At 38.9% G+C, this 24,446-nt stretch overlaps 1 protein-coding gene across 3 annotated transcripts in view; it reads right to left on the bottom strand.

The window, feature by feature from the left end:
• Positions 1 to 541: 541 nt before the first annotated feature.
• Positions 542 to 24,446, bottom strand: part of LMOD3 (leiomodin 3) — a 41,479-nt gene continuing 17,574 nt past the window's right edge. The window contains exons 2-6 of one of the 3 annotated variants that reach the window (XM_072598708.1): positions 20,639 to 20,920; positions 19,997 to 20,163; positions 19,145 to 19,441; positions 14,236 to 15,639; positions 542 to 957 (exon numbers count right to left, since the gene is read on the bottom strand). In XM_072598708.1, the coding sequence (XP_072454809.1) occupies positions 931 to 957; positions 14,236 to 15,639; positions 19,145 to 19,438 (1,725 nt within the window). In that variant the 5' untranslated portion in view covers positions 19,439 to 19,441; positions 19,997 to 20,163; positions 20,639 to 20,920 and the 3' untranslated portion in view covers positions 542 to 930. Of the gene's footprint in view, positions 958 to 14,235; positions 15,640 to 19,144; positions 19,442 to 19,996; positions 20,164 to 20,638; positions 20,921 to 24,446 lie in introns of those variants that run through there. The other 2 variants (XM_072598709.1, XM_072598707.1) reach the window with 2 other exon arrangements.

The following is a 24,446-nucleotide window of genomic DNA, read 5'->3' as shown; positions in this document are numbered from 1 at the left end:
AACCATTCAGCAAGTGCCCTGCAGAGCATTTCCTTCACAAATTTAAATTTTACTTTATGAAAGAGAATGCATAACAAAACTAGTTTCTCCTTAGATATTTTATTCATCAAAACCTTTCTCTCCCTAAAAATATAATATGATGTTTTCCACTGTCTCCTGGGCTTTGCAGGAAATTCAGCTGCAAGAGACTCAATATGCAAGTATTCTTTTTTTGTGTCACCCGTCTGGCAATACTTCATAGGACAGCTAAAGCTGGTACTACATCCTGTGGTGAATGTGATAGCTGCATACGTGTTAAACCCTTTACCTAGAGTATTGGTGGAAAGAGAGCTAGGCTAGAAGGGGACAGATGCTGCTGCAAAGTGGACCCGGGAGTAAGCTTGATGCTGTCACAAGACATTTGCAGGTATTTTAGGGATGTATCCTGAGGTTGACCCCATATTCTCACAGGGTAGAGTGCTCAGGCATGATGGGTTGCCTTGGACATAACAACCAATAATGAAATGTAGCAGAGAAGACAGAAGGAGGAGTGATCGCAGTGTCATAATTGATGTTTCTCACGTATTTATTGGTAGAAAGCAGTGTCCAAGACAACACAATTCAGTGAAGAGATTCACAAAATTTCCACTTATTTTCTCGTCTGGAAATGTTACTCTATGTTCAACTAGTTCACCAAAATACACGTGAAATAAGACAACCATACCCCCAAGAAACTAAGCTTTGGGGATGATTTCTTCTCCGTCTCCCACAGCAAACACTCTTTTGTCATCATCCAAACACGCTGATTTTAACAAATGCCACACTAGTTCTTGAGTGCATTGTTCCCATATCTGACACCAAGATTCCGAAGAAGAGCCTTCAATATGCTTTCCATCAGTCGTTGCACAACCTATATTTCTTCTTTCTTGTTCTTCCAGATGACTCTGTCATTTATGCCAGTTCTTTGGGCAGTTGCACCTGTGGGGGAAAAGGGAAGGGGGTGGTGGTATGAGTCAAGCAGGAGAATGCTAATATTGGAAATGTGTGACTTCACAAGAATTTTTTTTTGAGTTTCAATCTCTTCATCTATAAAATGGGGATGATAGCACCTCTCTCCCAGGGTGTCTTTGAGGATCACATGACAACATAGGAGAGATCTATCTGTGCTAGAAGAGACTTTAAAGGTAAATCAAGTTTTAAGCCAAGCCCGGGGCATTTTATGTGCTATATTTGGGGGACTAGTAATTGGTGGAGAGACTGCTGATGTAGTTTGAGTTCCTGTAAGAGGAGTGTAGTTAGTGTGAGCCCTTTGGAGATTTAGTCTTCCTTCTTTAAGCAGACTTGTGTGGTACCCAGGAGTGTGTGCTGGAGCCAGCTCAAAATGGCTCCTGATAGCTAAGTGTTAAATTTACTTTGTAAGTATCCACACCTTATAAATAGGCAAATGCTACATTCCAGGCCTGGATTTGTTGTTTTGTTGATTGTCTAGACATAACCAAGTGTTAACAATGCTGATTGAACTTAAAAGTATGTCATATACTCTTTCAGTTGGTTTTTCCATGGAACCAGTTGTTAAACATTTACCAGTTACCCTCCTGGTGATACTAAACTCTTATGGAGACTGACATTAGACAGGTGGAGACAGATATACAGACAGGAGACAGACTTTGCAATCTTAGGGGAAGCCAGCTCAACTTGTTTCGAATTTCCTACTTCCCTCTTTGGGGAATTTCCCCTTGGGTGAGATGGGAGTCCATCTCTTGGCTGAGTTGAGTCAATCCCATCTAAAAATGCATTTGCTCCTATTTTTTGGTATATTTAAATCTGCGTAATGCCTCTCCTTTGTGCTTGCTCTCTTCTTGGGTAAATGGTTTTATTCATTATTCGCTATTTGTGGTATCTTTTGTGTAATTAGCATTTGGTGGAAAGGAATACATCTTTGAGCAGAAGCTTGGGGTAACCATCCTCTCCTTGAGAGAAATCAGGAAAGTTTTCTTTTTCTTTTGAATCTCTTGAATTCCTGACTTGTAAGTAGATAAATATGATCTGAGTCTGATACCTCTTGGAGACTGGAAGAAAGAGTGCCCCAGCCTGGCAGTGCTCTGGGGACTTACCTGCTCTTTCCCATTCCCCCATCTATTGTACTAGTTCTCTTTCTTTCCTCAGGGATGGTTGAGACTTCAGATGGTATCTATTAATGCCTCTGGCCAGTCACATTTAGATGACTCATGTAGCATGTATTTTACATAGGGACGCACATGTGCACACACATATACATATCCCCCTTCCATGAGTTTTAAAGTACTGTACAGATATGATAGCCATATGTAAGTGTGAGCTATGATCATTTTCACAGAAAAGTTCAGTACTGTGACGTAGGAAGAGCCCACTTCTCTCTCTTTCCAGCAATGTCACCAGCTGGCCTGGCTGTTAATCACCGCTAGGCTGGCCAACTAATGTTCTAATCCCCCAGTTAGTAGAAGAATTCAAACTGGATGATCACCTGTCAAGGATATGACAGAAGGATTCATATTTCTGACAGGGAGCCCTTCCAACTCAGAGTGCAAAATTTTAATGGAATGTTACATCATCCTGGTTGGCCCGATCCTGAATGAAAGCAAGGCTTAAGAAAACAACAGTAAAACCAAAAAAAGAAGGCTGTGTGTCATGATGTTTGTGTATTACAGTCCTTGAAGGCAGAGACTATTTTGATTTTATCTTTGTCCAGCTTCTGACTCATTCTGTCTGTGTGAAACTGGACAAGTTATTCAGCCTCTCAATATTGTAAACAATTCTTTTACAATCCAAGTTACAAAGACGCTGTTCCACATTAGTGGAGGGAATTTCCTCATCTGGGAGTGCCCTATATCATTGGGGTCATGGGTCCAGCTTCTATGTTTTTTCCTTATTCCCATCATCTATACCAGGGTTGGGGAACCTGTTGTTAGCCACATGTGACCTTGAGGCTATATATAACCCTGATCTATATAGTATCTGACACCTGAAAAACAATTGGACCTGCAATTTCACTAGCAATATAGATAGACATCTGCTCTGAACCATTTTACAGAAAGGGAAACCAAGGTTTGGAGAATTAAAGTTATTTACACAAGGGTCACATAACTAGGCATTGCTTGAGTTAAAGACTTGAATCCAGGTAACCTGTCTTCATCTTTTCTCTACATTTAATTTTTTTTCTCAATTACATGTAAACAAAAAAATTTAACATTTACTTTTTTAAATCAGGTTCCAAATTCCATCCTTCCTTTCTTGAAAAGGCAAACCATTTGATATAGAATATATATGTACAGTCATGCAAAAAGTTTCCATATTTGACTTTAAGTCTTAACTAATGTGAGTTATGAATATTATTATAAGTGAATATGAACTCATTCAAGAGGCTGAGCTCACTTTGGAGTCCACTAAGGAATGAAATGATCTGACCATGGTGTAAGGGCTCTAGATTTGGTGTTGAGAAGACCTGAGCTTGGATCCTGCTTTAGACCCTTATTAGCAAGGTGACCCTGGGTAAATCATCTGTAAAGTGAAGATAATAATAGCGCCTACCTCACAGGATGTGTTGTGCGCATCAAATAGAAAAAGCAAATACAAGTAAAGCCATTTGCAACCCTTAAAAGTCTAGATAAATGTAGCTAATATTATTAGCTATTATTACATGTAACTCACTCTAATCACTCAGACAGCTGCAGTAGATGAGGCTTTATCTCAGTTAAAAATACAGATAGCCCCAGTGCGGTGCTAGGCAACTGAAGGCTTTTGGCTCAATAACAAAGAAAGACAGGCCAGGAGGCCCCAGCAACCCAACACTCCCGGGCTCTATGGGCAGGTGCCCAAACTGATGAGGCCTTGATGCAGCAGCTTGCATATAACTCCAGTAGGATCATAGGCTCAGAGATCTAGAGTCCTTGAGTCCAACCCCCTCATTTTACAGAAGAGGAAACTGAGGCCAGTAAAGGTCACATAAAACATGTCAGAGTGTTGCTGTTCAGTTGTTTCGTGAGTTTCTTCATGATCCCATTTGGGGTTTTCTTGGCAGAGATACTGGAGCGGTTTGCCATTTCCTTCTCCAGTTCATTTTACAGAGGAGGAAACTGAGGCAAACAGGGTTGGGTGGACTTGTCCAGGGTCACTCAGCTAGAAAGTGTCTGAGGCCAGATTTGAATTCAGGAAGATGAGTCTTCTTGGCTCCAGGCCCAGTGCTCTGTCCACTGTGCCACCTAGCTTCCTGAGTGCCAGACTCAAAACCTGGTTCCCTGAATCCAGTCTGAGGCATTCTTGCCAAAGCACTCAGTTGCTCCTTCCCCTAAAAGCAGTCAACGACTGGGTCATCTGTTATCTGGACTCTACTGAGGATTTTTTGCTCTCAGAAGAAATACCATAAATAGCACATGGGTCAAGGGACTAAAGCCTCATCTGGGGAAGGTGAAGCCCTCCTCCCTCCCCCCTGTAGGGAAGAGGCAGATTTTGGGATGGTGGTACAGTACAACAACTTTGGAAAGACCATAGAGGGATTGGCTGGGAGGTAGCAAGATGGTAGCAAGGGCAGTCCAGGGTAGGACAGTCAGAGAGGAACTCTCCAGACCACATCCTGTTTTAACTAATTGTTTTTGATAAATACATGCTAACATCTGTTCTTTCTACTCAGAAGGACTGCAAATGCGATTGGGGCCCTTCTAAATTTGGTGTCCCCTAAACTCAACACGATGGGGAAAAGGCCCTGTTTCCTTACCCTAGTTGCAGTCTATAGGATTATATGTTCATAGTCTTAGCTGGAAAGAGACATTAGAGCTCTTCCAATCCAACACCTCTCATTTGATATATGAGGAAACTAAGGCCCAGAAAGAAGTGACTTCCCTAAGGTCACACAGTGAGAGCTAAGAATTGAAGTGAAGTCCGTTTACTCCCAGTCTAAAGCTCTTTCTATTATTACTCCAAGCTGATTTTGTCATTTTTTTCTTCTAGGGGATGCCAGCTGGTCTGTCTGACTATGGAATTTAAGGCCCAAGCTCAAATGCCATTTGGGCAGCCAGGTATAGATATGCAGATTCTGAAGTCAGGAAAACTCATCTTCCTGAGTTCAAATCTGACTTCAGACACTTATTAGCTTAGCTGTATGACCCTGGGCAAGTCATTTCACCTTGTTTGCCTCAGTTTCCTCATCTGCAAAACAAGATGGAGAAGGAAATGGCAAGGTGTTCCAGCGTCTTTGCCGAGAAAATCCCAAATGGGATCATGAAGAGGCAGATGCAACTGAACAATGACGACACCAAATAGCACTGCCTTCATCTTCTCACCTGGAACTCAGGTGGCACTTTGGACCTTTCTCTAATTTGTGTGTTTGTGTCTTATACCCTTGTCCCTTGAGACTGCAAGCTCCATCAGAACAGAGACTATGTCTTGCCTAAGTTTTTCGTCTTACCTAGTACCTAGCAGAAAGCTCTGCACACAGCAGGCACTTAATAATATTTTCTGGATAATGGGAAGAACTGATGAATAAGTCATGCTCTCCTCCCCTTGCCTGGTTTGATAAGTCTTAGATATAGGGAGGTACAAGACTTCACACTTGAAAGGTAGGCTGATGGATGTGCCAGTAAATGTTTAACAATCAGCTCTTAGAAGAAAAAAACCTGCACACCCAACACACTTTTAAGTTTAATTTGCATTATTAACAGATCAACAAAATAATAAACCAACTGAATGTGTAACATTCTCTGATTTCCGAGGCACAATACACCAAAAAGTGTAAAAATAAAAAGCCAGTATGAGCTGGCTTCAGCACACCCCTTAATGGGCATACTTTCCCAGTTATGCCTCTGGATAGAGCCCCTCAGGGTCATCTCGAGGGGGTCCAAGATCCTCAGTAGATCACACTTTGTTCTCTCTACCATCCTCTTTGAGGAACTCCTTCTCCTTCTCTCAACACTTTGGGACAGGTTTCAAGGATGCAAGAGCAGCCTGAAGTCACAAAAATTAGAAATAAAGGACAGAGGTCTGGATTTCAGAACTGACTCACACTATAGGGATAATAGGGGTGGGAGTGGAAAGAGCTTCTTTCTACACTGCTCCTAATTACAGACCCTCCTCACTCAGTGTCCCAATACCCCACCCTCATGTGTCCAACCAAGAAAGAGAATCAAGCAATCAACTTGTCCTACTTCATAGCAAGAGAAAATAGAAACCTCGGGCAACAGGTCAGGATTGCCAGTGCTTTAATTAGAAATACGCCCCACAGACATGACCAGTCCTGAAATGGCTCTCCTCTCCTGTCTAGCACATTCTACAGAACAAAATCCTTACCCCACCTAAGTAACATACTCCAGGCTCTTTTTGACGTTGAACCTCCAACCAGCACTACACCATGATGCCTCTCAATTATTGCACTTTGATTTAAGTGAGGCTTAGGGATTGAGTGCCAGATTTGAAGTTGGGAAAACCTGAATTCTAATCCTGCCTCCTAGCTACCTCCTAGCTGTGTGACCCTGGGCAAGTCATTTAACCTCATTCTGTTTCAGTTTCCTTTTCTATAAAACAGGGACACCAATAGCCCTAGAGGGTAGTCCAGGGTTGTTGTGAGAATCAAATAGGATAATACATATTTGTAAAGCATTTGTAATGCCTGGTACAGAGTAGGCATTAAATAAAAGCTTATTCCTTTCTCCCCTACCTCCCAGAATTGTTGTTAAGTGCTTTGCAAACCTTCAAACACTAAATAAATGTTAGCTATTATTTTTCATTCATTCATTCATTCAATCTCTTCCTAATTGTGCAATCCACAATTAATCTTCTTTCTTCTTGATCTCTGCTACTTTTGCTGAAATTCTGTCTTGCTGAAGATCCTTGCTTCTTTGGCCTTTCCTCGGTTTTTCTTCTTCTCTTATCCTTGCTCACGTTCATTGGCTCTTCCCTTTCTCCCTGACCTTTTAACATGGTCTTCCCCAAAAGTCTGCGTTCAGCTCTCTTCTCTCAGCTCCTCACTCTCTTGGCAATCTCCTTCATGCTTAAAACTGCAATTTCCATCTCTTAGCACATGACTCCCAAATTGAGGGCTCTGCACTGTTCCTTTTGTGCTTGAGGCCCACATGTCTACTTACCATCATGACACTTTCACCTGGATATCCCACCTCAAATGCAATATGTCCCAAACCATGCTCATTATCCACCCTTCCCCCCTACCTATTTCTCTTTCCAACTTCACTATTTTTATTTATGACAACTTCATCTTCCAAACAATCCAGCCTCCCATGTTTAAAATGTTGAGGTTGTCTTTGTCACAATGAAAATGATGTGTAGAATGACTCAGTATTTATTGTGAAGAGGGAGTTGAAACCCAGGATAAGTGAGATGTTGAAGGGATACTACTTCTGGAGATCCCTTAAGGATCTCTGCATCAAAACCAGGTGAATTACATCTTAGGGTATAGAAAGAACAGATAGATATAATTATGAGCTGCCACTGGTGATATCTGATAAATTTTGGAGAATTTCAGAGGCACTCTGGGACCAGAAAAAGATTAACGTTATCTAAATCTCAGTAAATGGAAAAGGGTCACATTTACAAATTAATGACTAATGAGCTTGATTTTGGTTTGTTACAAAATTCTAAAACAATAGTTTCCAATGTGTGGGCCATGTGTCCCTGGGAATTAGCAGATTTATTGCAAAGGGTACAAAATTCATAAGTAAGTTTCCTACAAACTGAATAACTAATACCTTATATACATTTAAAAACATTTTTCAAATATATATAGATGTTATCATGATCAATACATAGTTGATTTTTGTCATGCTTTTTGTTAATAAATGGATGCTGGTGAGATAGTTAGAATTTTTTTAACTAAAAGTATCTTCATACTCAAAAAGCTTGGTAACTCCTATTCTAAAATGTGTTATTAAAGGGTTGGCTTAAGAGAATTCAGAATGAAAAACAGTAAATATTAGGAGGCATCATGGTTTCGTCAAGTACAGGACATATCAGATTAAATTCATTTTTTTCCATGTGGTTACTAGACTGATAAATCAGAGGACTATTACAGATAAAAGACACTTAGATTTTAGTAAAGCATGTTACAGTCTCTCACGCTATTCTTGTGGACAAGATAGTTCCATGTGAGCTTATCATATTTTATAGACAGATTTTGAACTATTTGAACAACTCAGAGTTATACTGGCCCCACTCTCTCCCTTCTGCAATCCATCCTTCCTACTGCCGTCTTTCTTATATACAGGTCTAGTAGCAACTTCTCTCCTCAGGAATCTTTAGTGAATCCTGTTTGCTTTAAGCAAAATTCAAGTTCTTCTGCCTGACATTCAAGGCATCAACCTTCCTCTTCAGCTTTATTTCTTACCATTTTTGAAGATCTATGCTTTGACCAAACTGCTTTACTTTCTATCCCCCCAAATTCTACATATATTCTCCTGTCTCCATGACTTTGCTCAGAATGTTCCCCATCCCTGGAACGTTCCCCCATTTTCTTTGCACCAGCCAAATTTCTCCCCATTCTTTAAAGCGCTATGAAAATACCACCTCCCTGAACCCACCTGTCTGTCTCTGACCTCATTAAAAGGGCACTTTGTTCTGCAACTCTGTAGGGCATTTGTCATATCATTGATAATTCAGCATTATCTGTGTTTTTGTCTTTTCCCTTACTAACCTAGGAGTTCTAAGAAATCACAGATTATGCTTTTTAACTATTTATCCAAACTTTGCATCTCTACCAAAGGCTTACCAAAAGATGAATATTTAATAAATATTTGGTGAATGAATGAATGAGTAAATGAATGAATGGAAGAAAATCATCTTCCAAAGAAGTTTTAAAACAGATTGAGATAAGGTTCTATAGTGGAAAGACTGGATTTGGAAACAGGAGATGAGTTCAAATCTCAGCTGTACTATTTACCACCTTGTGAATTTAGGAAAGTCACTTTCTAAGCTACAATTTCCTCTGTTGTGGAATAAACATATTGAGTTGGATTAGGTCTGATGTTCTTACCTTGGGGTCTGGGAACTTTAAACTAACTAGTGTATATATGTGTGTGTGTGTGTATGTATACACACATATATGTATGTATATATATGTGTATATGTATAATATATATTTTATATGTATATATATTTAGATAACTTGTAAATGTATTTCAATATAATTGGTGTTTTTTATTGTCCTCTGTTTTATTTTATGCATTAAAAAATGTGATTTTTAAAGAGTCTCTGGGCTTCATCAGACTGCCAAGGGGATCCATGACAGTTAAGGAACCCTTGGATTAGATGATCCCTAAGGCTCCTCCTGCTTAACTGCTAAAGCTTGGGTATTCTACCAGTCAGGCACAGGTAGGAGCAGAGTTGAGGACATGGCTGCAGAACTAAGTAGAGGTATCAGTGAGTGCAGATCCGAAGTCCTTCAGGCAAAGCAGAGTAATGAAACCCAAGAGTCTATGGAGAAAGAGATTGGAAACAAACGTGTAGTCCGTGGTGGGCAGTCTGGATTGCTTTCTATCTTTCTTTCCTTTGGCTCTTGCGTTCATCTTCAAGGCAGAGCTCTGGCCCTAGCTCCCTCAGTATTTAACTGAGGGGTAACAATTTGCTCCCTTGTGGTTTGCACACCCTCCAGATTAGGAACATGGGTAAATGTTGCCCAATTTTATTTGTAAAATCATTGTAGTTTTTTAACTGTAGTTTGAAATGACAGAAGCTTGGGGATTGCTCACTCTACCCTTTTTATTTTAAAACACTTTTATTGATATCTTTGTTTTTGTATGACCTTCATTTCTGAATATGTCCTTCCCCTCTTCTATGTAGTGAGGTATCCCACATCATAAAGAATGAGAAAAGAAAGGGGTGTGTGTGTGTGTGTGTGTGTGTGTGTGTGTGTGTGTGTCTGTGAGACGCAATGCATTAAAACCCACTGAGATGTCAGCAAAGTCTGATTATATCTGCAGTATTCAAAACCTGTAGTTCCCCACCCCTAAGAAGGAAGGCAGGTAATTTTCTTATTTCTTTTCTGGAGGCTGTTTGGTTACTATAATTACTTAGAATTCAGTAACTCTGGCTCTTTTTTCAAAAGAGAAAACTTCTTGACCTGGAAAATGAGGCTTATTACATCTTGCTATATTGAACATGGAGAATTCTTGCATGTAGTAATATAATCATTTGTATAATATAATCACCATCAACACCTTTTAAAGGCTGGTCATGTAGATTTTTGCAGCTGTGCATATAAATGGATCTTAATGCCTCCAAATATAAGAGGGAATATAAGAGGAAAACCTCATCAGTTATTCTCCATGTTCCATAGAAAGTTCAAAGATAAGAAAACTGATCTCTAGTGAAGAAGGAGAGATTTCAGGTTACTATCACCTTGACAGAGTCCTGAAGCAGGCTGGAGTAAGAAAGTGACATGGTTAGATGTCTCTTTAAGGAAGGTCAACTTGACAGATGAGTGGAGGATGCATATGGGAGGGGAGAAAGTTGTTGTCACACTTAAGAAATGTCAGATTTCTACTGACTTTCCTATTCTTTCCAAGCAGAACTGGTCAAGATATGAATGAATCACTGAAACACTGTCATGACCAGTCCCTCCCAGGATCATACTAGGAATTTCCCCATTAAGGATGACACTGGGAAAAAAGTAAATATAGCAACTTGTCATGCCCTGAGCAAGGCATGACCTTATTTACATGGATTGGTTTTTTTTTGTTTTTATCTTAGTGTAGCTATACAGAATAGTGCAATGGAAGAGAGCTGATTTGGATAAAGAATATCTGGGCTGAATCTTTAGCTTTGCCTTACTACCTATGTGACCTTAGGGGAGTCATTTTATATTCCTGGACCTCCTTTCCCTTGTTTATAAAATAAAGAAACTTGCGTAAAATGATCCCTGAAGTCTCTTATCTAAATCTTGAATCTATGCTCCTACCTAGATCAGAGGCAGAGTTGAATTCGAAAGATCAGAATAGTGACAAATTGACATTATTGAGGCTGTATAATTTTATATTTAAATATAAAATATTTTAATATAGGGTCATATGCTTTTGCAATAAGTTGACCAACTATAATTTCTTAAAATAGGAGAAGCTTAAAGGGAAACTTTAAAAAATGATTTTAGAAGAGAATACTCCTATGTTATAATCCTAGAGAACTGAACTTCCCCTATCAATTATATTTCCTAGTCAAATCACATATGTTTGTTTATTGGATTATAAGATTATAGAGTCATAGGGTCTTAGATTTAGAGAAGAGAGTGACCTTAGAAGTCACCAAAAGGCCAACTTGGCAGCCCCTGAGCTCTCTGAACATGGATATGTTTCTACCTCAAATAACAGCCATCAGAGTGACTGCTGACATTTCTGTATCTGCCATCTGTATTTGTTATTAATAAAACAAGCAGGCATTACGCTGGAAATTGAGCCATGTCATTACAAAATAATGCCAAGGGAAAGACATTTTCTACATATATACAAAACACAGGCTCTTCTGAAAATACAAAGAAACCTCATTGAATTGGATCCTACTAAATTCATCAGATGCTGGACTACATTTCTACTTTATTGAGGCACAAATGGGCTACTAGGTGAAAAAGATAGCTCTCATTGGTCTTCCAGTCTTTGATGTATCTCCTTTCCAATCCATCCTTTGTACCACCTAATTAAAATCCCAAATGCATTTCTGTGATACCATTTCTTCTTTATTCAAAAATCTTTAGTAGGTCCTTATGGCCCATCGAATTGATTTCTGTTGTGAATTTTTGATCCTGGAATTCAATTCCCCCACACAACCTGGCTTCAAATTATTTTTCCAGTTCTACCTTCTACGACCTTCCCTCTTCCCTGGACATGTTCCAGCTAAACTAGACTAGGTCTTCCATTCTCTTACTGTCTATTCCCAACCCCATATATGCTTGGAAAGACCTGCTCCATCCTCACCTGCTAAAGTGCCTCACTTTCTTTAAAACTCATCTCAGATCCCATTTTAACCACGAAACCCCCTCACTCTCTAAATGAGCCCAGTCTTTCTCTCTCTCCTCAAATTTCTCGTAGCACTTTACCTGGACTCCTCTATTGTACTTAAAGTGAAGAGATCTGAGTTTGAATCTCAGCTTGTTGCTTACTAGCTATTTGCTGCTAAACTCTCAGAGCGTCAGTTTCTTCCTCTATAAGATGAGGATGATGATAATGTCACCATCAACCTCTCTGGCTTATTGTGAGAAATAAATGAGACTAAGTAAAGCACGTTTGCAAGCCTTAAAGTACTTTGTCAGTGTGAGTTGTTGTGTTAATAGCATTTTTCATTGTATTACAATTATTTGTAAAAACATCGCTTCCCCATCAGCTTACAAAACTCCTTGAGAACAGGGTTGGTGTCAAATTTATCTTTGCATCCCCAGCACTTGGCCCAGTGTCTTATACATAGAAATTATACTTGAAAGACCTGGGTTCAAGTCCTTAGCTTTGCCAGTTACCAATCAGTGTGACCTTGAGGGAATCTGGATATCTGTTCCCTTATTTGTAAAAAATAAAATACAATAATAAGGGGCTTGTACAAGGATTCATGATTGCACTGGTGTGGGTGATCCTCTGTGGACAAGGATCACAGCCCTGCCATGAATTAGTAGATGGATTTCAAGAGATGCAGTGGCCAAAAAAGAAAAAAAATCCATAGAATCATGGAATTTGCAAGAGAGCTCTGTGACCTTATATGAAATGATTTCCTACCATCAAGTGGCATCCAGCAGCTGTTTGAAGACCTCCAAGGAGGAGGAGCCCACCATCTCTAGGCAGCCCATTCCACGTTAGAATGCCTCTAACTCTTGGGGATGTTTTCCTCACACTGAGCCCAAATTTTCTTCTTTGGGTCTTCTACCTATCTCTCCTGGTTCTGCTCCTTGGGTCCAAATGAAGCAAGGTCTAGTCCCTTCTCTATATGACATTCCTTTACAATCTTTCAAATACTAGAAGATAGCTATCATGTCATCCCTAGTGGGAGGGGAGGAAAAGGAATAAACTTCTACATAGTATGTGCTACGTTCTAGGCACTATATCAAGCATGTTACAAACGTTATCTCATTTGATCCTCACAACGACTCTGGAAGGTAAGTACTGTTATTATCCCCATTTTATAGCTGAGGACACCAAGGCAAACAGGAGTCAAGTGACTTGCTCAGGGTCACACCAGTAGAAAGTGTCTGAGGCCAGATTGAAGTTAAGTCTTCCTGTCTAGTTCCAGCACTCTATCCACTGAGCTCATAGCTGCCTGATGGCTAGTGGCCAACCTTCTACTTTTGATCCTTTTCTAACTTAACTAAGCTAGTCCTTGAATGTCAGAAGTACAGTCTACACCCAGCATCATAGTTGACATACTTCCAGTTTGACAGAAACTTCCAGTACATGTACTTCTCTGGTATAGATCTCAACATCCCGGGGTTGTCTCCACGTCATCATGACACATTGGAGAGAGACTATGGTAGAGGTGCATATAGAAAGTACTTACTATCTGTTGATGAGTTGAAAACCCATCTTCTAAAGATGGCTAGTACAGATGAGGAAACTGAGACTCAGAATTCTGCCGATTGGAGTCCACATGCTCTAATGCCAGTAAGAGTCTTCTTTCCACTTTCCAGGACTACTTCCATAAATTTTTCAAGCACTTTGGACATGTTCCTTTAACACATGAGCTATTAATGCACTAATTACAAACCATTCTTGTTTATTCCTTCAAGCACATCTGTAACAACTTCTACTTAACTAACTCCTTGATAATCTAACTGGTGCTTCTATTGATATGAAGAGGCATTTTTGCATAGTAGAGGATTTGATTTTAGATCCCACTTCTTTTTTGAAATATTTAACATTTTATTTTCCCCCAATTAATGTGAGAACAATTTTTAATATTCATTTTTTAAAAAATTCTGAATTCTCAGATCCCACTTCTGACATGTGTGATTTAGTCATCTTCCTAACCTTTAGTTTTTTCATCTGTAAAATGAAGAGGTTGAGCTAGACTGGCCTCAGAACTTGAGATATATATGTATATGTATATATATACATATACATACATATATATATATACACATATATTCCTATGATCGAAAAGATTGAAAAGATGAATGTATTTCAAAACGTAAATCTATTGCTCGTTCAAATGGTCCTTATGCCCCCAGGCTGAGTGAGGAGGGTTTGCTCAACTCAAAACATACAACACAGTGGGTAGAAATATATTTCCTGCCCCTGAGATCATACTCACGGGTTTGAGATAGGCCACATTACTGTGCCGGATGTCATTCAGCAGCTGGTCTCGAGGTGTCATTTCCACTAGAGGTGGAGGCCTAACCCTAGGCACAGGCTTGAGGGTTTTGATGACATCTTTGAGGTTGGTTTTCTCAGCAGACTCTTGGGCTTCCGGTGGCATCCGAGATTTGCGTTGGATCCTCTTCAGTTTGATCACTTTAAAGGAGTCTGGGTCAGTTCTATATGGCTCAGGCTGACAAGGCTTCTTGCTGACTTCATTTCTTCGATGAAGGCCAAAAGGGGGCGTTTGGGAGACGGGCATTTGAGGAGCCTGCAATAATTCGTGCATTCTTGGATCTGGCATTGGGCCTCCTAGCATCTCCCACATCCCAGGAGGCAACCCTAGACCATTCTCTAACATGGCTATTAACTTCTTCTGCTCTCGAAGTTGGTGCTGTTTCTGTTCCTGTTGCCTTTTCTGTCTCTGTCTATCCAGATTTCTGGTAAGCAAATTGGTGACCACCATCCTAGGACCAGGAAGCTCAAAATGGTAGCCCATCTTAAGGAGTGTAGTGTTGGCCTTCAGGAGCCTTGCTATCTCCATTTCTGCGTGGTGGCCCAGCATGTGTCTTTGGTTGTGAAAACGGAGCTCTGTTAACGTTTCATTAAACTGGAGACACCGCATGATGGCAATAATGCCTTTGCCTGTAATGTAATTGGACTCAATATTGAGAGTGGTAATGCTTCTATTTTCACGTAGCATGTTGGCCAAAGCGAAGGCAACATTTTCATCCGCGCCTACGTTGGCTAAGCTAAATGTTTTGATGTGTTTGTTTTTCTTCATGGCATTCACAAAGTCCAATAACATCTCTTTGGGTATGTTTTCAATGTTATTCAGGTTGAGTTCTTTCATTTCGGGGTCATTTTTGCGCACTCGCTTCAAACTTTCATCAAGATTTGTCTGGTTTCCTGAAGGTCTGGCGCTCACTTTCATAAAACTAGTATCCAGGGCCAACTTCTTGGGATCCAGTTTTGAGATTTTGTTTTCACTTTTTTCTAGGGAGATAGGGCTCTCTTTTGCCTCTGCAAAGAGTTTTGTCAGTAATTTTAAACTATTTTTATTTTCTTCTCTTTGCTTCTCCCTGGCTTTCTTCTCTTCGTCTTCTTTTGTGCTGCTGCTATCTTCTTGGCCACCATCCTCCTCATCTTCATTTTCATCATTCTCATCCTCACCTTCATCACCCTCATCATCTTCATCATCCTCTTCACCTCCATCATCATCTTCTGCCTCTTGAATCCTTCTGGTGCTGTTTGACTTGGTTTCGTTCTTTTCATTGTCTTTACTGAGTTTTGCCATTAAAGCCCTCGGCACATTTGTATTTTCCTTGTCTATGTCTTCATGAACCTCTGTGGCGTTTTCCTGTAAGAGAAATGATTAGCCACTGAAATATAATTTGTCTTGCATCATGTAGGAAATGTATTCTATCTCTGTCCTCAACGCTTAGCACAATGTCTGGCACATGGTAGGAATATAATAAACATTTCTTAATGAATTAACTTTATTCTTCCTAGGTTCTTTCAAAAGTAACATTGCATTCATCCCAAATCACCAAAATAATTGGAGTCTTTTGTTTTAAAAACATTATTAAAAATCTGCATAGTAACAAATGGAAGTCTTTAAGTAGGTATTCCTGTATTTAAAACATGCCCTTCATCATGCTCATATAAAATGTACTCTTAAAGTGACTTGCAAAAGTTAAAGTGCTATATTTTGTAAGATATCATTATTTTTCTCATTTTTTCAATGGAATTCATCAAGAAATAGATCTGGGACAAGTTGCTATCTTGCCCTTACTCTTTTATGGTTTATGTTCTACCCACATGGATAAAATGTTATGTTGTTCATAAATTTAAAGCTGGAAGTGACTTTTAGAGAATCTCATTTTACAGATGAGAAAACTGCAACAATGCTAAGGGTCACGTGAGTAATATGAGAGGTGGGATTTAAACCTAGGTGCTTCCAGACCAATTTTTTTTTTTTTTTACTGTACTGCATGCTCTTCCACCAATGCTAAAGCATGGTTTCTTTGGAAACACTCTAATGTCTAGTTCTGCATTTAAATTAAATTGTGAGACACTACATTGTTTTTTGGATGGCATAATAGCATGCAATTCATTCAGAATCCTGGAGACAAGCGTTAGTCACTCAGATCTATGAAAATTGACTTGGCCCTTCCCTGGTGGCGGTCTCTAGTTTAATTCCTCTTCAAAGGAGGTAGTTGAAGAGGCAGATCAAAGCTACGAAAGAAATAAGGAGTCATAGGGAGATATTTAGAAACAATTGATTAGGATGGGAGGGGAAAGGTTTTCTCCTATAAAGTAGTGTGGTATATCAGAAAGAGCATGGGATTTGGAGTCAGAGAACCTTACGTTTGAACCCTGGCTTTGTTACCTACGGCTTATATAAACTCAGACAAATTATGTAATAGCACTGGATTTCAAATTCCTTGTATCTACAGTGAGAGGGTTGGACTAGATGATTTTTGAGGACCTCCAGCTCTAGAGCCTTTGAAATATTAGTGATGATATTAATTTGGTTCATATTTTTGAACAATGAATTAAGAAACCCTTTTCCATGCAGTATATTATGAAATTCACAATTTTAAAAAAAAGATAATCTGTGACATTAACCTCATTTAGGTGAGATTTTGATTTCACTGTGAAGGGACTACTTGCGAGCATTTATTAATAAGTCACTATAATGCATTTGAAATGACATTCACAGTCACATTTTTATGAGCTCCAGCAGGGGGTGCTGTTAATCAAGTAGTTTAAATTGTGAGACACTATAATCATTTTTTTCTAATTCAGAAGACAGTTTATGAGGGCTTTAGGACAGAGTTGGCTGTTAGTTTGTGGGCCGTGAATGGTAAAAGTGTATACAAAAGTCCTTTGACAACATGTAATGCGACCTGGGGTCATGTTTGTCTTGGAAAAGTCATGCTGTGGGACTCATTGAATATAAAGTGTGTACTCCACTGACTAGGAAACCCGTTTACAATCAGCTTGAATTACAAGTGGCCTGATCACAGGGTCACGAGGTGTATCTGTGTCTGCTAGTGAGACTCTAAGTTATTTTATCTGAGGGTCCTTTCATTTATAAGTCATATATGAAACAAATCTTGAGACTCAGCAGATGAATTAATTCACATTCAAGGTATTGAGTAAAATCATTTTATTGGAGTCAACATGGTATGGTAGAATAAGTACTGGTTCCTGAATCAGAAAGCCTGGGTTCAAATCTCAACTTTGACAGCTTACTAACTTTTGAGTAAGTCACTTAACCTCAGTTTGCTTCAATTTCCTCAACTGTAAAATAGGGAGAGGATGTGTTGTGGTGAGAATCCAATGAGATAACATTTGTGCAAAGTGCCTGAAACATAGTAAGTGCTATGTAAATTCTAGCTGTTATTATTACCCTTTCAACTTTAGTCTCATGAGCCATATGATAACTTGATCCTTAATTTTTTTAAAAATGGAATTTAAGTTTATAAAGGATACTTCTAAAGACAAGAACTTGGCAAACAGAATTAGTACCAATTTCTTTTTGGTACTGATAACTAGCTAGGTGGCACAGTGGATATAGTAGCAGGCCTGGAGTCATGAAGACTCATCTTCCTCAGTTCAAATCCAGCCTCAGATGATTACTAGCTGTGTGATCCTGGGTAAGTTATTTAATGCTATTTACCTCAGTTTCCTCTTCTGTAAAACGAACTGGAGAAGGAAATGTCAAACCACTTCAGTATCTTTGCCAAGAAAACTCCATATGGTGTCACAAAAAGTTGGACATGACTGAAACAATTCCACAGGAACAGTCACATAGTCCAATGATGTCCTTTATATACTGAGCCATTATAGATGCTAGATGAGTAATAAGAGTTCGTTTCATTGTCTTGGGGTTTTTTAACTTAAAATTTTAATAAATAAGTCAAGAGCATATGACATTGTATTCTTTGCGATTATTTGTGTTTTAATGTGCTACTTGTTAGAGTATGTTTTACAAATTATCACTGTATGATTCTTTAAATATTTGTTGGGATCATCTTGTTTCCTTGCAACAGAGTTCTAGACTTGGAAGTCAGGAAAACCTGGGTTTTTTTTTCCTTGCCTTTTATATTTATTAGCCCTGTGAGAATTGGCAAGTCACTCCACCTCTCTGTCTGTTTCCTTATTTGTAAATTAGGAACAATTATACCTACAGTGTCTAGATCCTTTAAGTACCTACTAAGCACATTTAAATAGCACTTACTATGTGCTAGGCCTTGTGCTAAATACTTTTAAATCATTATCTCTTTTGATCCTCACAATAACCCTGGGAGGTTTGTGCCATTATTATCTCTGTTTTACAGATAAGGAAGCTGAGACAGACTCGGCTTATTTGCCCAAAGTCACCCAACTAGTAAGTGCTGGAGGTCAAATTTGAACTCAGGCCTTCCTGACTCCAAGCTCAGCATTCCATCCACTACTTCACAGGGTTGTTATGAGTTTCAGATGAGATAATATGTACAAAGCACTTTGCAGATTTTGAAGTACAGTACATAAAGTACATAAGTATCAGTTCTTATCATTATTGCCTTGTGGCACATCTACATACTCATTCAATTTCTACAGTGTAATTTTATGTTGTAAACTTAATATCAAGTTGTAAAGAAAAGGAAAACTCAAAAGAAACACTCATCCCCTCCCCAAATTTGTAAGTTAGACTTTTAAAAAAAAAAAAGGTTTTCATGAAGCTTAGATTCAGTGTGGCATCCAGTGTTGTATGTTGATCTGTATGTGTGCTAAAAAAACCAAGAAATTACTGGCCACGCCAATTCTGTGTTCAAAACACCTAGGAAGATGCACCTGGAGCTTTTGTTTATTACCTTGGATGACTCAAAGGTGATGGGGACTCTCTCCTCTTCTAGCATGCGCCTGGATGCCTTCTGCCAATACATGTAATCGACGAGAGAACGATGATCAAAGTTGCCAGTGGGGGGTTTTTCTGTTTGATCTTTCTGAATCATTCCCACAGGGAGTCGGGGGTCTGGAGCCATGACTTCCATCTCTGACTGCAGTTCTCGGAGTTCCTCAGGAGACAAGTTGGCCAGGATTTCATCTTCATCGATATCCTCCCTGAGAGGTTCATCTTGATCAGAATTTTTGCTATGCTCAGACATCTTCTAGATGATGCAAGGGAAAGCAAAGAATTGACAAGTGAAGCCCAAGCCTCAGGAAGGTTCTCAGGCAATATGATAGTCTCTTTCCACACCAACTTTTAAGCAGCTTTTTCTTCCCCCACTCCCTCCTCCCCCAGAACACTGGTCAAAGAGAACCTGAGAGTTTGTCCAATGCTGGACTCATGCTAGTTCTATATTAAGCAGGGCTTGGCTGAAAAGGGTGGATTTATGGGAGTATTACTCTCCTCTCTTTTCAGCCACTAGTCAGCTGTGCAAACTCTTCTGACATTTTAGTACAGCTGCTTATGCACACCATTGAGTAACACACTGGAGAGGTCTTTTCTAGGGGATTCCTGAAGGAACAAAACTGAGCTTATATCTATTGATAACTCAAAATACATAGACATCCCCTCTTCCGACTCCTCCTTGCCTCATACACACACACACGCACATGCACACACACTAGCACACTAGCACAGTTACCAACTAACTAATCTTTCAAGGGTGACTGAGAGTAGATTAATTTTTTATTTAAAGTCAATGCTGAAATAAACTTACATTTGACTTCCTCTTCTCCTTGGGGAGTTATCCAAGCAGCAAGATGAATTTGAGAGAAGAGCAAAAGGACCCAAAGGTAATCTTCAAGTCTTTAACCCTCAAGACATAACTCGGAGGGCAAGAACCAGCCAGATGCAACCGTCTCCAATGTGAGTAGGAACTCTGTTCTATAATTTACCAGCTGAGTAAGCTGAGCCCTTACTAGGTGCTTATTGACATCTATGTCCCATAATCAGTAACACACTGGGTAGCTGCCGGGTCAGAGTCAGTCCTTGAATGAGGACTGTCAGAATGGAATGCCCAATTGGTCTTTGGCAACTGAATCTTGGACTCCATTCTCTCTGTTGCCTAGTTACTCCCGGGAAGCATTAATTCCACCCCTACCCCCATTCCCAAACATCAAGTTGTTACTTAATGGTCAGAGAAAGGAAATACAAGTCTCTGAGCATGAGACTATGCTCATGGAATAACTTATGCCTTGGAATGAAAGTGGTCAGCTCATTTTGTCTAAATATTATTTTCTCCATTTAAACTGGATGCAAAATAATCAGTCAATCAACAAACATTTATGGAGCAACTAAAATGTACTAGACACTGCCTTAGGCTCTGGGGATATGATAGTAGAAATGAATGAGTTCTTACCCTCAGAGAGCTTATGTTCTATCAGTGGAGGCAGCATGTACATACATAAGTATATGTAAAATAAAGACAAAGTACTTTTGTGAAGGGAGACATGAGGAGGTAGGAGAATCAGGAAAGGCTTCGTGGAGGAGGGGGCCACTGGGTTGAGATTTTGTAGAAACTAAGGATTCTCTTTCCTTGTCCATTCATACTTCAAATGTGGTCCATGAATAAAACACGACATCTTGTGCTCCTCTTTGCTCTGTCTTGTGTCTGAAGTGGGAGACTAGTTTCCTTGGAACCCTAAACATTCAGCATCAACAGAGATATAATTAAGAATTTGTGGACAAGGGAAAAATACCACAAACATGCTAGGGACAAGTAATATGAAATGAGATGAAGGTTGAAGGAAGAATGGGGAAGACAGAAATCCTAAGGAACTGGGCAAGAGGGCAGGACTTGAATAGGGCAGTCCAAAAGCCCTCCAAGCCAGCCCTTTGGTAATACTCTACTTTAACTGTTTTTATTAATTAGGTGCTAAGTTCTATTGTTTTGAGCTGCAGTATAGGACTGCTTTCTGTACCCTCTAAATATGGCTCCCTTGGAAAAAGTCCTAGTTTCCCAACCCTAGTTATGGATCTAAATATCAGTGATTCTCATGGGGGAAGCATTTAATATTACAGTTGTTTGATAGTGAGTTCCACTACTGTACCTTTTCTGGGTCAATGAACATTCAAGAGCAGAGCATTCTCATTGCTCTGTAAAGAGAACAGGTCTGCAGGAATGCAGGGCTGGTTCATTATTAGGAAAACTATCAGCATAATTGACCATATCAATAACAAAATGAATGGAAATCATAGAATTATCTCGAGATGCAGAAAAAACTTTTGCCAAAACACAGCACCCATTCCTATTAAAAACACTAGAGAGCATAGCGATAAATGGAGTTTTCTCCATTTAGTGGCAATGATAAGTAGCATCTATCTAAACTCATCAGCAAGCATTGTATGTAGTGGGGATAAGCTTAGAAGCATTCTCAATAAGATCATGGGTGAAACAAAGATGTCCATTATCACCACTATTATTTAATATTGTACTAGAAATGTTAGCTTTAGCAATAAGAGAAGAAAAAAATTGAAGGAATTAGAATAGAAAATGAGGAAACAAAACTATCACTCTTTGCAAATGATATGATGGTACAGTTAAAGAATTCTAGAGAATCAACTAAAAACTACTTGAAATAATTAACAAATTTAGCAAAGTCACAGGATAGAAAATAAGCCCACAAATCATTTGCATTTCTGCATATTACTAACAAAGCCCAGCAGGAAAAGAAAGAAAGGTAAGTTTCATTTAAAATAATTGTAGACAATATGAAATATTTGTGAATCTACCTCTCAACACAAACCCAGGAATGATATGAACACAATTACTTTTCATACAAACAAAGTCAGATCTAAATAACTGGAAGAACATCGATTGCTCGTGGGTAGGCTGAGCTAATATAATAAAATTGACAATTCTACCTAAATTTATTAACTTATTCAATGCCACACCAATCAAATCATCAAAAATTATTTTATAGAGCTAGAAAAAATAATAATAAAATTCATCTGGAAGAACAAAAGGTCAAGAGTGTCAAGGAATTAATGAAAAGAAATGCAAGGAAAAGTGGCCTAACCCTACCACATCTAACACTATTATAAAGTGGCAGTCATCAAAACTATTTGGTACTGGCTAAGAAACAGAGTGGTGGGTCATGGAATAGGTTAGGTACACAAGACATGGTAGTCAATGACTATAGTAATTTACTGTTTGATAAACCCAAAGACTCCAGCTTCTGTGACAAGAACTCACTATTTGACAAAAACTCCTGAGAAAACTAGAAAATAGTATAACAGAAACTAGGCAGAGACCAAAATCTTACACTGTATACCAAGAAAAGGTCAAAATGGGTACATGATTTAAACGTAAAGTGTGATACTATAAGCAAATTAGAAGAGCAAGGAATAGTTTACCTGTCAGATCTACAGAGAAGGGAAGAATCTATGATTAAACAGGAGATGGGGAACATTATGAAATGCAAAATGGATAATTTTGATTACATTAAATTGAAAAAGTTTTTATACAAACTAAACAAGAGCAACCAAATTAGAAGGAAACAGAAAAAAAATGGGAAGCAATTTTTACAGCCAGTGTTTCTGATAAAGGTTTCATTTCTCAAATAGATAGAGAACTGTGTGAGATTTATAAGAATACAAGTCATTCCCCAATTGATAAATGATCAAAGAATATGAACAGGCTGTTTTCAGAGGAAGAAACTAAAGCTATATGTAGTCATATGAAAAAAATGCTCTAAATCACTATTAATTAGAGAAACACAAATTAAACCAACTCTGAAATACCACCTCACACCTATCAGATTGGCTAATATGACAAAACAGGAAAATGATAAATATTGGAGAAGATGTGGGGAAAATAGAATACTAATGTATTGTTGGTGGAGTTGTGAACTGATCCAGCCATTCTAGAGAGCAATTCGGAACAGTGCCCAAAGGGATATAAAACTGTGCATACTCTTTGATCCAGAAATACCGCTTCTAGGTCTGTATCCCAAAGAAAGCATGAAGAGGGGAAAGGACCCACTATTTATAGCAGTTCTTTCTGTGGTGACAACAAATTGTAAATTGAGGGGATGCCCATCAATTGGGGAATGGCTGAACAAGTTGTGGTATATGAATGTAATGGAATATTATTGTGCTATTAGAAATGATGACAAGGAGGATTTCAGAAAAACCTGGAAGAATGAGCTGATGCTGAGTGAAGAGACAAGAACCAGTAGAACATTACATGGTAACAGTAACATTGCTTGATGACCAACTTTGATAGACTTAGCAGTGGTCTAAGACAATTGTAAAGCACTTATGATGCACAATGCCGTATGTATCCAGAGGAAGAACTATGGCATCTGAATGCTGATCAAAGCACACTATTTTCTCCTTTTTTAAAAAATTCTTTTCTTTCTTGTAGTTTTCTCCTTTTGTTCAGATTCTTATATGATTGTATATGTATAGCCTATCTCAAATTGTCCACTTGGAGAGAGGGGAGGGAAGGGGAAGGAGAAAAAATTGGAACTAAAAATCTTATAAAAGGGAATGTTGAAAACTATCTTTACATGTAATTGGAAAAAAATAAAATACTATTAAGTGAGGGAGGAAGAAAGAAAAAAAAGAGAACAGGTCTGGAAGGTCATTCCAGTGTGAGTCTCTAAGTCAATAAATTTGGTGTTGAGAATCTCTTAGGTTTGAACTTTGGGCTCTGCATAAGAATCCTTTATTCATGAATCCATTAAACGCAGGATAATTTAGTAGATAAGGCATTGAACTTAGAGTCAAGAAGACAGGAGCTCAAAGTCCATGTCAGATGCTTCCTCATCATGTGACCATCTCTGAACATCTCAGTTTCTTCATTTGTAAAAAGGAAGATGATAATACCCTACATAGTTATTATGAACTGCAATTGGCATAATGTAGGTAAAGTTCTTTATAAAGTTTAAAACTTTGTTGTTGTTTTTTAATTAAATGTAGAGTAGGGGGACAGAAAGCTGGCTTTAAACTCTGAAAACCTGTCTCCGATATAGAATGAGACCCTGGGAAAGTCACTTAACTTTTCAGTCTTCTCAGCATCTCTTTAAGACTGAAAGTTGCAAAGCAGAGTCCAACTGGCATTGATAGAGAGAACTCCCATCAGAGAATTCCCTATACAAATAACATATACCAGGTCCAAGTCCTATCCTAAATCTTGGTTGTTCTTCATTCTGAAAGAGGAC

The sequence above is a fragment of the Notamacropus eugenii genome, chromosome 3 (assembly GCF_028372415.1).
Source record: "Notamacropus eugenii isolate mMacEug1 chromosome 3, mMacEug1.pri_v2, whole genome shotgun sequence".
Lineage (NCBI taxonomy): Eukaryota > Metazoa > Chordata > Mammalia > Diprotodontia > Macropodidae > Notamacropus > Notamacropus eugenii.
This window is presented reverse-complemented; position numbering and strand designations above follow the sequence as displayed.